General features: G+C 41.6%; 2 protein-coding genes across 2 annotated transcripts; one reads left to right on the top strand and one right to left on the bottom strand.

The window, feature by feature from the left end:
- Positions 1 to 3,856: 3,856 nt before the first annotated feature.
- Positions 3,857 to 6,901, top strand: LOC104604694 (uncharacterized). The gene is made up of 2 exons (XM_010269159.3): positions 3,857 to 4,698; positions 6,573 to 6,901. The coding sequence occupies exons 1-2, from the start codon at positions 4,029 to 4,031 to the stop codon at positions 6,602 to 6,604; spliced, it is 702 nt and encodes a 233-aa protein (XP_010267461.1). The 5' UTR covers positions 3,857 to 4,028; the 3' UTR covers positions 6,605 to 6,901.
- LOC104604693 (plant/protein) lies at positions 6,775 to 8,842 on the bottom strand. The gene is made up of 4 exons (XM_010269158.3): positions 8,507 to 8,842; positions 8,078 to 8,350; positions 7,492 to 7,651; positions 6,775 to 7,198 (listed from the first exon to the last, which is right to left on the bottom strand). The coding sequence occupies exons 1-4, from the start codon at positions 8,720 to 8,722 to the stop codon at positions 7,020 to 7,022; spliced, it is 828 nt and encodes a 275-aa protein (XP_010267460.1). The 5' UTR covers positions 8,723 to 8,842; the 3' UTR covers positions 6,775 to 7,019.
- Positions 8,843 to 12,071: the final 3,229 nt, after the last annotated feature.

Here is a 12,071-nt window from a genome sequence, read left to right as displayed (position 1 = left end):
GAATTCAGAATTCTGCATCGTATATCCTATTTGTCCGTTAAAAATATTAATAAACAGCACTACTGATGGTTTTCAGTTTTCATGGACATGCCAAATGCTAATTGGCTTTCGGTATTTAAGTATTTACAGCATGAGATTCTGCTTCTTTCAAGTCAGCTAGACGGCAGACGCTTATCTAAAATTGATCATAACTTTTCACTATTTTTCTTAAATTCATCATAACTTTTCAAAATCATATCAATGAGTTTTTATTTTCCAAAGTTCATCTTTCATTAAATTACTGTTGATATTTACTAACAAAAGTTGTTTACGTCAGCATAAATACAATTATCATGATCAAATTACCCTTAACTAGCGAATTAGAGAAAAAAAGGTTTATTTAGGGTTTCTCTCTCCAGCAGGCATCGACTGTAATAATCGCGGGAACTGGCCGATCAGTAGCTCTGGTAATATATCTCGGCAAAGGATTTCAGTGTTTTTTCTTCAAAGAACAAGAAGCGTTCGAATGGCTCAGGAGTACTGAAACCCAAAATTTCTAGACCTTGCAAGACCATCTGGAACCTTAAAGATTCCCCAAAGTCTGAAAATCCCGTTCCATTAGGAACTGGCAAATCTGGTTGGCTCAATCTCCCATGGAGAAACCTTATTATGCCGTTTTGTCTCAAGATCATCATTCCACCTCACCAATAGGCATCTCCATTTTGAGCCAAGCCATCTAACAGGATCCATATCATTAATCCCAGTTACCAGACAAGTGTATCTTCGCTCTGCTGCATCTTCAGTTTCAAACCTCATTTTGAACTTCATTCCAATAGAAAATGGTTGATTAACAAATGTTATATCTTCGCTCTGTTGCATCCCAGTTACCAGACCTCATTTTGAACTTCATTTCAAACCTCTAAGAAAGGGGACAACATCCCCAGAGACTAGCTTCTTGTTATTGACAAATGCACTCCATCCAGTTGCAAGCAAATGTCTCCGTGGCTGACCCCTGTAAATGTGCCGAAACTTCCACTCTACACCATGTAAATCTTTTGCTACAAGCTCTTGGTATGATCTTTGTTGCTTATAATCCAGAGGGGCGAAGCAGTCTTCGGCGGCTCGTCGAGGAACGGAGAACCCTCCATGAGTGCTCGTATCAGAAGCAGTGAGGGTTTTTCAGAACATGTAAGGTGTTGTCAGCTTGGCTGAAGCTTCAATTTCCTCGTGTTCACCATCAGCTTTCATATCTCCTCTCAGCAATTTCTGCTCAATCTCAGTTTCAGGAAGCAGGGAGACCTGTACGTAAACTTCATCCATGGCAACTTCCGCATGAAGCTTGACGTCGATGACGCGGAAGAACACGAGGCAGAAGATTATAAACCGTCGCTGGAAATTCCGAAATATGCTCCAAGTGCCCCTGCGGAAAGTAAACAACAGCACTTCCTTTCTTTCGCAACGATATAACCAGCCCCGCACAAGCATGCCGGAGCTCCAAACAGACACCTGCCGCTGATGTGGAAAACACCAACGATGAAGAAGAAGGCGACGAGAGTGAAGCAAGTCCGCTCTCGACCACCACCGTCGAAGCGGCGTCCTCGTCGTCGGTGACGGAGATGAGATCAATAACACCCCCCATGAAACCAGAAGCCCTAGAATTCAAATTTGAGCAAGCAAAAAAGCAACGGAACAATAGTAGTGGTGGTGGTGGTGGGTTGTGGGGAAGGTGATGGATAAGCAATGGTGTCAGCATCTGCATCTGCATTGCACCCAGACCTTGAGAGGCCGCTGCTTAACCTGCGCAATTGCCGCTTGAGCAAGGAAAGTTCTCTGATTTGGATAAGCAGCAATTGCTGCTTGAGCAATCTAAATTCTCTAGGTATTCAAAGTTTTAGGTGTAATTTCTGTTTTTATCATATATTTTATAATTTTGTATGAAAGATAAAATGGTAAGATATTAACAACTGTTAGTTTTAAGCGTTTGGAAAAGTTATGGTAAATTTAAGAGAAACAATTAAGTCATGATAATGAATTTTAAACAACTTCCCATAAAAGTAATATTGTCACGAGGTACGAGGTGGGTTCCACACTTGGGGCTTGCTGCCAATCAATGAAGTTACTTAAATGCTCCACTACGCTAGTCTACAAAGGTACCAACTACTTTGTTACATCTGCATGTTTGTCCATGTATTGCCATGTGAACGCCTCACCTCCACAAGTTCTCATATTATCTACTTTGTAGTTGTAGACTCCTTGACTCTGCGAAATCCGCTCATAGATGATGTCATTTTTGTAACAACTTCTGCAAATTATCGAGTTTTTTTTTTTTTTAATTTAGTAATGTGAGTCCATTTAATCCTTTTAGTGTATGTTTGGTTTCCCTTTGTAGTTTTGAGACCACATGGAAAACCCACTATGAGAAGTTTTCATTGGAATGAGATGAAGTCGATGTTGTGGGTCCGGCGGTGACAGAGAAGTGAATGAGAAAGCTTTTGATCCTAAGGCCTACCATGCAATCATGCATGAGAAAGCTTTGATGTGGGTCTCCAAAACATCAAGTAGTTTGCTAACAACTTATATGGGCATGGGCTCCGAGTCATGATTCAATATGGACAAAAGGTTACGTGGGTATTAGAATTGATATAATGTGTAATTGTGTAAATGTGGTTGGGTTGCGTCATAAAGGATGGACAAGCCCTGAACCCTTAATTAACTTCCATCTACCTGAATAAAATAATATAATTCATGAATCGACTTGTACAGAAATGAAAACCTACTAATAATGATTATTGCTTATAAATTATAATAATATCAATAAAAAATTAATTATTACGCATGCAACATAAGAAAATAATGCGTTGCGTTTTGCGAACCATTAATTTGTTGAAAGATAGCGCTCAGCTCAAAGTTGATTTATTTATGTTGCCATTTGTTAACTGCCACTTGACTAGTGGGATGTAACGTTTTTCTTTTTTTTTTTTTACTTAAAAGCATTTCTATGAACCAAGTAACCAACCAAAGAAGTCATTACTCACTACTAAATTATTCATCCCACACATATTCCAACCTATCTTTACCATTCTCTTTATTATCGACTTATCATCCATTGCGTCGATTGCAACTCCCTAACCATTGAGCTTTTACCTTTTACTTCTCACTAGTGTGGAGTGTGGAGTGTGGACGGACGTACGGTTGATTAGTTTTTGTTGGATAAAAATTGGGCCGACCTCTTTTGGACCACACATCAAGCCAGATTTACAAGGAAGGTGGGGGATCCATCATCCATGCCGAAGACAGCTCGTGGGTCTCTCTAAGAAAAGGCGTTATAAGCCTTTGATGTCTATCTACAATTCATTAATTTGTCCTGCATGGACCATGGTTGATGGTTATCTAAGAAGTGAAAAATTCACCAAGAATTAGAAAAAATAGGTGGCAATTGACGCAGACGGCAGACCCACGCCCAGACAGTCCGTCCTGGTGTTATTAATAAATAAATATATACAATAACTGGACTGGAGTGAAATCTGTGTCAAGTGTTAATTATATTACATTAGTCTAATTTCGAAGAGCTTTTATTCTAATCACAATTCCATTCTCATTACTCCCAAGCCAGCCAGCCAGCCAGCCAGCCAATAGAATAGACTCCACCACCACCATATGTTTCTGAAACTGTCCCATTATCCATCTCCCTCTAATCAAACCAATGAAACCAATCCCGATGTCACTTCACACAAGGAATCTCCACATCATCAATTTGCTACGTGTCGTCATATATTGCATTTTCAGAGGATTCAATCAACGCCAAGGAAAAGTGACGTGGGTGCACGGCTCGGATTATCGCCAAGTTTTAGCACACCGTCATCTCTCTCTCTCCCTCTCTCTCCTACGCATACATACAAACAGGCAGAGCACACGAGAAGCAGAGAGAAGGGGATCCTCTCGCTCCGGACTCTGGCGACATCCATTCCTCTCTACTATACCTTCTCTCTCAGAGAAACGTGCTCTGCCAAGTTGAGAAAGTAGCCCACAGAAGATAACCCCCTCCCGCCATGGAAGAAGAGATACTGTCTTACATGTCTTCTTCACTTCGCAAGAACATCTCATCTTCCTCCACGATCCGATTCCTCGGCTTGCTAAAACAACCAGATTCCAATTCTAACCCCTTCGAGTTGGACGAGAGTGACGTGGTTTGGTCCTCCCAACTCTCTGATTCTCCCTCTCCCAAGGACGAATCCCTTGGTTCCACTTCTCCGGTTCCGTCGACGGTATCGAATTCTCCCAACAATCAGCGTAACCCTTTCCGTCCACGGAGATTCGGTCTCTCCGCCGCATTATCCGATGATCACCGCCCTCTCATTCAGCGAAAACCAGCGTTGGACCCTTCGCTATCCGCGGCCAGTGCGGCACGTACAATCCCACCCGTGTCGATTCCCAGGTCAGGTTCCAGCTCCGAGGTGTTGGCCGGGTCGTCTTCTGGGAAATTCCATCAGTCGGCCCCAGTCAATGTGCCGGTCTGGCCCAAGGGAAGTGGCTCCCATGGATCTGCTAAATTGGGGTATTTCGAGGAGGACGACGAAGACAAGGAGGACGAGATGCTCCCGCCACATGAGATCGTTGCCAGGTCGCATCGCACGACCTTCTCGGTGTTTGAGGGTGCCGGACGGACGCTTAAGGGGAGGGATCTGCGCCGTGTCCGAAATGACGTTTGGCAGAGGACAGGTTTTCTAGACTGAAATCTCAGTAACTCGTTTTCTACTCCTTTTATTTGTTTATTTGTTTTATTCATATTTCCTGCCATAATTGTACTCTCCTCAGTCCTCGCCAACATGAAACTGTAATATTCTACTCTCTCTGTTTGTCTGTCTTTCTCTCTTTCTTTTATTTCATAGCTTGCAGTCTTTGTCGTCATTTGCCTTGACTATATCAGCTAATCAGCTCAGTTATGGCTACTAGACAACCATAAACCATGATTTTTATTTGATCTTAGCTTGTATTATTGAACCAGAAATTTGAAGATAAATTGGTTTAACTCCTTCCGAACAAAACAAGAAGCGAATCAATATGGTCTCTTGCTGATGGTGTTGTAGTTTCATTTTTTTTTTTTTTTTGTATATCTGATATTTATGATGGAATTGTTAGGCTAGGAAAAGCAAAGCAACATTTTCAATAGTACTTCCCCCAGAGATCCTTTTGAAATTCATCTTTTAAATTTTAATGGGAAGCACATGATGAGCAGTTTAAAATATGCAGTTGCCCTTTTATTTTGACTATACTATATGTCTTTGCAGTTCGCATATTTGATATTCCTGTGCAGTTCAATATACTCATTAACTTCAAGTCCTGCTCTTTCTTCTAGTTCTAGTTGGTACAGTCTATCTATTCTAGACCATAAAAACATGGCTACCATAGCTAGAGTAAGATGTATAAGCTGAAGAATGAGATCCCAAGCTTAGATGCAGGGTGCTCAATATACTTGCATCAAGGTAAGATATTTCGTCACCAGTCTTCTTTCTAATCCTTTCTTCTGTCTAGCATGAAGTAGATTCAAGTTCATTTGACCTGGCATTTCCTTTGTTAGTTACACTAGACAAGAGGTTGGAGTTGGACCCATTCTTCTTTATACCCATCAGTTGCCAACCCTCTCCACTTTCTAGCTTACATGTTTGAACATTGAGAATGGTTTCATGTTTTCAAGTTGAAAACAATGTAATGAACAATTCCAAGGTTTCAGATGACTCTGACCACATGCTTTCATGGGAAAACAGGAAAAGCAGTTAGGGAGTCTCCATTGACGTCTTTGAGTTTTATCTCACCTTGGTTAGGGTTCAAAATGTTAACCATTTAATTTGGAGCCAAGTATCTTCCGCTTACATGTCCTGCCCTACCTCATGTCTTTATTCCCACACGTTGATTTTCATCAGAGTCAGACAGATTGTAAGTATGAAGCAAATATATATATTGTAAGTATGTGATCGAAAACATGGACAAACTCCTAATTTTCATTCTCTGACATATAGGACCATATGTATACTTTTTGAGTTCCAAAATTATGTTCCTGGAACCTTCTTTCCGATACACAATGCATTTTCAACTTGATGGCTTTCTAGGAATTTACCATTTTCCGCATTAAATTCCCAGCCAACACCTTGTTTGTAGAAGAAATCAAGCCAATTATTTGTCTTTGAAAGTTCATATTGGTAACCCAGAGACAAAATTGGGTAATGAATATAAATTGCATAAAGAAAAAAGGAAACTAAACTCGAATTTAATTGCATGACACAGATTTTCTGAACCCAGGACACCATGGGTATTCTATTGGATTTTTCATTGGAATGTATACACAGACCTAAAAGTAGGTTCTCTCTAAGACCATGCCATTGTAAGCTAAGCTCAAGGATTAACACTGAATATGTTCTTGATATGGTTATTTACTTTATCTATCCTTTGTTTTTCTTTCCTGTTCTTATTTGGGTGGGATGAGGGGTATTCTATCTTTGGTTTCATTGCATGTTGATATTTGGTCGAACATTAGAGTACGTTTTCTAAAACTGATATACTGAAAGGACAGCAATTGATGCATGGATTTTTTTCAGAATTTAACCTGTATGGAAAGCCTGGAAGGTAGCAAGAAGAATTGGGCAACAGGGTACAAACTCACAAACCCTAGTCTTTTAGCAAGGTGGATACAAAAGGAGAAAATACAAAGACAATTTGTTGTTGCCAAAGAATTAACCACTTGCGCTGAATTTTACAGTGAGATTTTCTCATAGTTGTATCTAGAAACAGAACAACAGATAAGAGGAGGAAAATTACGTTTACGTTTGCTTGAAATGGTTAGAACTATACATATGTTTATTTTCCGCAACATTTTCTCTTTGGTGCAAAGCTCCAACTTTTGAAATTCAAACAACATTTTCAAAAATGTTCTTTGTGGCAAGTCTTTGCCATATTTTTTCCCTTTTTTTCCATGGGGGGAAGGGGGGAAGGAAGTATATGATATGTTACAATGGGAACGAGTTCAGGTTGTAGCTTTACATGGCTCAAGGCCATTTTGTGAACTCAAATACCTTAAAGACGATATCGATCCCAGTTGGAATCTGCCAAATGAAGAGCAAAACATTCAGAGCATTCAGGGCAATATGGAGATTCCTTGCTGTTTCATTCCCTTTTTGCATTGCAGGAACAAGCGCAGCTGCTACTGCCCATAACACAGTAATTCCTGTTCCAACATCACAGTACCAACCAAAAAAAAAAGCCGAATACAGTGAGAAAACGAGCAATTGAATATATAAATAGAAAATGCAAGAAAGAGTTGTTCAGTACTTCCAATAAGCTCATTAGTTTTGCGTTACCCGGGGCTGAAACAACTAAATCAAAGTTTTTGATTGGTTATTATGGCCTCATATCTTTTGATCGGTGTCGTAGCCAAAAAAAAAATAGAGGTTGGGCAGGGCAAGACCAAGAATGATTAAAAAGAAAAAGTAGTGCAATTCCGTTTCGTTCCGTTTTTACCTGCTCCAGCAAATAAATGAGGCCCTGGAAATAGCTTTCCCGTTCGGAACCAGGTGTTTAATCCTCCACCAACGGATTCCAACACTCCAAATCCTAACAGTATTGAACCTGCATTGAAGTGCCGATCCCTAAACGACCCTTTCAGCAACTCCTTCCTTTCCTGCATTGACCCTCTGGGACGTCAATATTTATAAAATTGGTCCTCCCAACACTTCAGCAAGCATTGTTGTAAGGACAAACTAGTATCTTGTTTGTAACAGTAAGAAAAATAAAACATGCTGTATTGTTGTTTGTCCAAATGTGAAGACCCTTCCGATGAAAATGATTCAGATTTCAGGCAATGTTCTCTAGTCCCAAAATCTTGCCCCCAACAATAGCCATTTGCAGCCATAAACATCTCCCCTGTCCTTCATGGCCAGGTGTTTCCGATGTACAGCTGCTATGGCTGTTGGTACCAGATCCGGACGGATCAGACTCCTTGCGTGGTATGTATCAAGGAGGATGAGGAATTAATCAATGTCCCAGTACTCCATTTCTACAAACAATTGACATTGTCAGATCTTCCCAAGAATTGCCCGTTTCGTACCTCAGTGAGCTGTTTAATCTTAACCTCTACTGGCGACATCGACGCCGTCGCCTCCGCTGATGGGGTCCCTTCTGCTGCCGCGGCGGGGGCAGGCTTAACCTGCTTCTTAAGTTCGTTGATCTCATTCTGGATCGTCCGTACGCGTCGCCATTGCCAACCCAGATACCCAGCCCACAGGGTGTAGAAGAACAATCCACCCATCACGATGGGATGGATGAGCGCAAATGTTCGACCTTCCAACAACCCGAACTCCCCACCAGCAGCCAGTGCATCCTGTTTGATCGTCCAAATAACGCAGGTTTATGAAAGCAGATTAGTTTAATTGCTTAAAGTAATTAAAGAAATTCGAAGCTATACTCCTGAAAAATGCCCATTAGAGAGAGAGAGAGAGAGAGAGAGCCAAAGAATGGAAAGGTTGAGTTGACTTACCTCTGGATGTAGGAAGAATGGCAATGCTAAAGCTGTAAGTGAGAGAGAAGATGATTTCAATTGGTGGATAGTATGTTGAAGCGGTTTGAGAAGTTGTGGGAGGTGGTCAGAGTGTTTGGAGAGAAGGATCTTAGTTGGTTTGGAGTGATTTTGGAGGTTTTGGAGAGATCTATGGGAGAGAGCGGGGAAATTGAGAAGACAGAGCGTAGTCGCCATGATCCCCTGTTGTGTCGCCTTGACAGCGTAGAATAGGTGAGGAAGGTGGGACTGGAAGAAGAGATGGCGAGGAAATAAAAGATAAGAGAGAGGTGTAGGTTTTTCTTTGATAGGCGGAGAGAGATCTCATCATCTAAAGCTGTGGGATAATCTGGACTTGGTTTTCTTTCGGCTTCCCTGGACCGAGTCGTGAGTCGTGACCAGCCCCGTCCCCGTCCCTACATATTGGCTTGATGTATATCACTTTGGCGGTCACTGAAAAGATACAAGTATACAACCCACGAGAGAAACATAAGAGAAATTCCATATTTCCATTCCGTGGTGCGAGAAATGACTGAGGACACAATACAGCCAAGTGTTTTTATTAGTTGTACCTACACACATGGTTTAGTTGTGGCCTTAGTTTCTCACCCAACCCATCCACACCCGAATCCACCGGGTAGAAAATGGGCAGATTTAAATGTTTGGATTGGGTTCATATTAGAGGTATAATAACATAATGTTTGGAATTGGATTGCAGTAAAAAAATTTACGATGTTAATATAAATAATATATTATATTATTTACATAATATATTATATATAATTATATAAATGATAATATATAAAATTTATATTCGATTTGTTAATAACTTTTCCAATTCAATCCGATTTGTTAAGATAAAGGGAGGAATCCAAATTTAATTCTAAATGATCGAATTGGATTCGAATAAGGTCTAATTCAACTTATTTGCCGCCCCAAATGAGTTCAGATTGGCACCCCCAGTGTATGCCCCACATGCATATTTTAATATGCATTGAAAACATTTCCCGTACTTATCATGGGAGATGATGATCTCACTAAATGGTTGGGATGTGTTATGGGAACTTTGTGGGACACCGATGGCAGAGCGACATGGGAGTCAGAACCCAAAAATGGTATGATCTTTTAGCTTGTGCAGAAGTTGGTTGTCGCTGGTCGATTCCAGTCACTAGAATCTCACCATACTCGCAACCTGTTTTGTTTCCTTATTCCCTTCCTTTTACTGGGTTTTCTATAATGTGGTTGAGAAATTGGATGATGTGTCCAGATCACCTAACAATAAAACACGTTCCAACTCTCTACCAGCATCATCTCAAACCATACATCTTATATATGGTGGGTCCCCATCTCATGGTAAGATGTGAAGTGTGAGATCATATTGGTAGAGGGTTGGAACGTGTTTTGTTGGCAGAAGAACCTAACTTGGTGTGTTGCAGAATAGGTGTTATGCACTATGATTAAAATTTGGTAGCCTGAACCACACCACACCTACTACATAAAGGTGTTGTGTGGTTCGGGCCACACCCTATTTTTTGATTACGTGTATCTCATATACACAATGTGAGGTAATCTATGTCGTCGATCAAGAACAATATTTTTTTGGTGTTTTTAAGCAAAATGCAAATCAGTAATTTGAATTAATTTAACATGTGATAAAAAATAGAGAAATTTCTCAATCAGTACCATGTACTTTGGCTCGAATGACAATGGTCCCCAAACTTTAAAATGCAACAATCCAATATCCGAACTTTCAATTTGTGGTACCTAGCATTAAATCACCGTCAGTTAGGGCCATCATGTGAGATCAGGAGCTGTTTAAATAATTTTATAATGCCAAAACTAACCCTTATGATAATATTCAGACCATTTTACCTTTTTCCTTTCTTTTTACCCTATTCCCCTTTCTCTTCAATCTGGCATTAACCAACTGTTTCGGCAATTTCAAGCATTCTTGCTTTGCACATTCCATGTATTAGGCAGTTGTATATTCAAATGTATTACACTCGAGAGTTTTAAACAATTTCATTGTCGTAAAGAGTTTAATAACTATTTGGGTTATGGTCAAGCTAGCCCCGAGTGCCACGTGGTGCCTTCTTGGCCATCTTATCTCTTCGGCTATGTCAGCACCACATAGGACGGATAAGTGCAATCAAGAAGAGGAGCCTCATACGAATAAGGAGGACAGCTCCGCTAGGAATTATGATTTATCCCGAAGACCTCAGTGGACAACCTCATCCCAACAACCCCGGGAGCCTCATCAGAATCGGAAATGGATCTTTGGTTATAAATAGGTAACCCTGCTCAAGGTAAGGGACTTTTGACTCTTCAGACCCCGTACTATTATTCTGCTTCTACTTGGCCCGACCACCCATCTCTTCCATTACTGACTTGAGCGTCGGTGTACCTACCTGGGGAACAACTCCTCTGGCCTCTAATCTCTTTCTTGGTTTCAAATCTTGTTGTGTGACTTTGTCCTTTACCTTGGCTTCGCTAGTTGGCAAGACTATCTGACTGCAATCTTGGTTCGTGACACCTCGGATGGGACAACATTAGATTGGCACCGTCTATGGGAAGCGTATGAAAGGTCATTCCCAAAACTCTCTCCGAGCAATCAAGAACCATGCCAAGAAACACATCCAATCACTCCGCAGCCCGATACCCATCTCGGGGATCTCATTCCCATCGCAACTCTCCACCTCGGGAGCCACAATAGCAAGCCACTGTCGACCTTGCGCAGTTCCAGGCGATGCAGCAAAAGGTCGATCAGATTCTTGCCATGATGCAAACACTAGGACAACTAGCACAGGCACCCCAAACCGTTCCCCCTATCGTACAATGGTTGATTCTCGCCCCAAGGACCCCAAAAAGCACCACGCTAACAGGTACAGGGGTCAGTCAGATCAAGAAAATCAACAATCATCGAAAAGGTCAGACTCCCCAATCCGATCTCGTGCACGCGATTACTGCAGCAAATCACACCACTCTGCTCGAGTTCTAGCGAAAGAAAGGCTCAGCCACCGCCCACAACAGCAACCGATCTCAATTGCTAAATCCAGTTCGGTTAGGGACTATCCTGCGATACCGAAAGGAGAGAAGCCTACGAGCATAGCCCCGGTCGACAAAGATGCGAAGATCAAGGAACTCAAAGAACGCTTGGCCGAATTGGAACACAGGCAAGCTGATAGAAGCATGGCTTCTCCAACGGCCCAGCCCTCGGAACCTCATAACCAGTTAGCCAAAGAATAAGACAAATTCCCTCTGACCAGTTGGCGACCTCTGCAGTTCAAGAAATACGACGGAGCTACAAACCCCAACGACCACGTGAAAAGTTTTCAAAGCCCTTATGATGCTACACGGATCGTCCAAGTGGTTGATGTGCAAAGCCTCCGTCGCCACCCTCAAAGGAGTTGCCCGGACCTATTATGCTTCCCTTCCCCCGTGCTCCATCTCTTATTGGGAGTAGCTGGAGAGCCAATTCTTTGCACAATTCATAGCCAAACAGCGACATTAGAAAACTTCGACCAGCCTCATGCAAGTGCGGCAGAGG

The sequence above is a fragment of the Nelumbo nucifera genome, chromosome 1, assembly GCF_055504915.1.
Source record: "Nelumbo nucifera cultivar China Antique chromosome 1, China Antique-T2T, whole genome shotgun sequence".
Lineage (NCBI taxonomy): Eukaryota > Viridiplantae > Streptophyta > Magnoliopsida > Proteales > Nelumbonaceae > Nelumbo > Nelumbo nucifera.
The sequence above is the reverse complement of the archived record's forward strand: the minus strand, read 5'-3'. Positions and strand labels throughout refer to the sequence as shown.

Coding starts and splice junctions, on each gene's coding strand:
- LOC104604694 (XM_010269159.3), top strand. CDS start 4,029: ATGGAAGAAGAGATACTGTCTTACATGTCTTCTTCACTTCGCAAGAAC. Junction 4,699..6,572: donor TGACGTTTGGCAGAGGACAG/GTTTTCTAGACT, acceptor GATTTTTTTCAG/AATTTAACCTGTATGGAAAG.
- LOC104604693 (XM_010269158.3), bottom strand. CDS start 8,722: ATGGCGACTACGCTCTGTCTTCTCAATTTCCCCGCTCTCTCCCATAGA. Junction 8,351..8,506: donor CATTCTTCCTACATCCAGAG/GTAAGTCAACTC, acceptor ACGATCAAACAG/GATGCACTGGCTGCTGGTGG. Junction 7,652..8,077: donor AGATTAAACAGCTCACTGAG/GTACGAAACGGG, acceptor GGGTCAATGCAG/GAAAGGAAGGAGTTGCTGAA.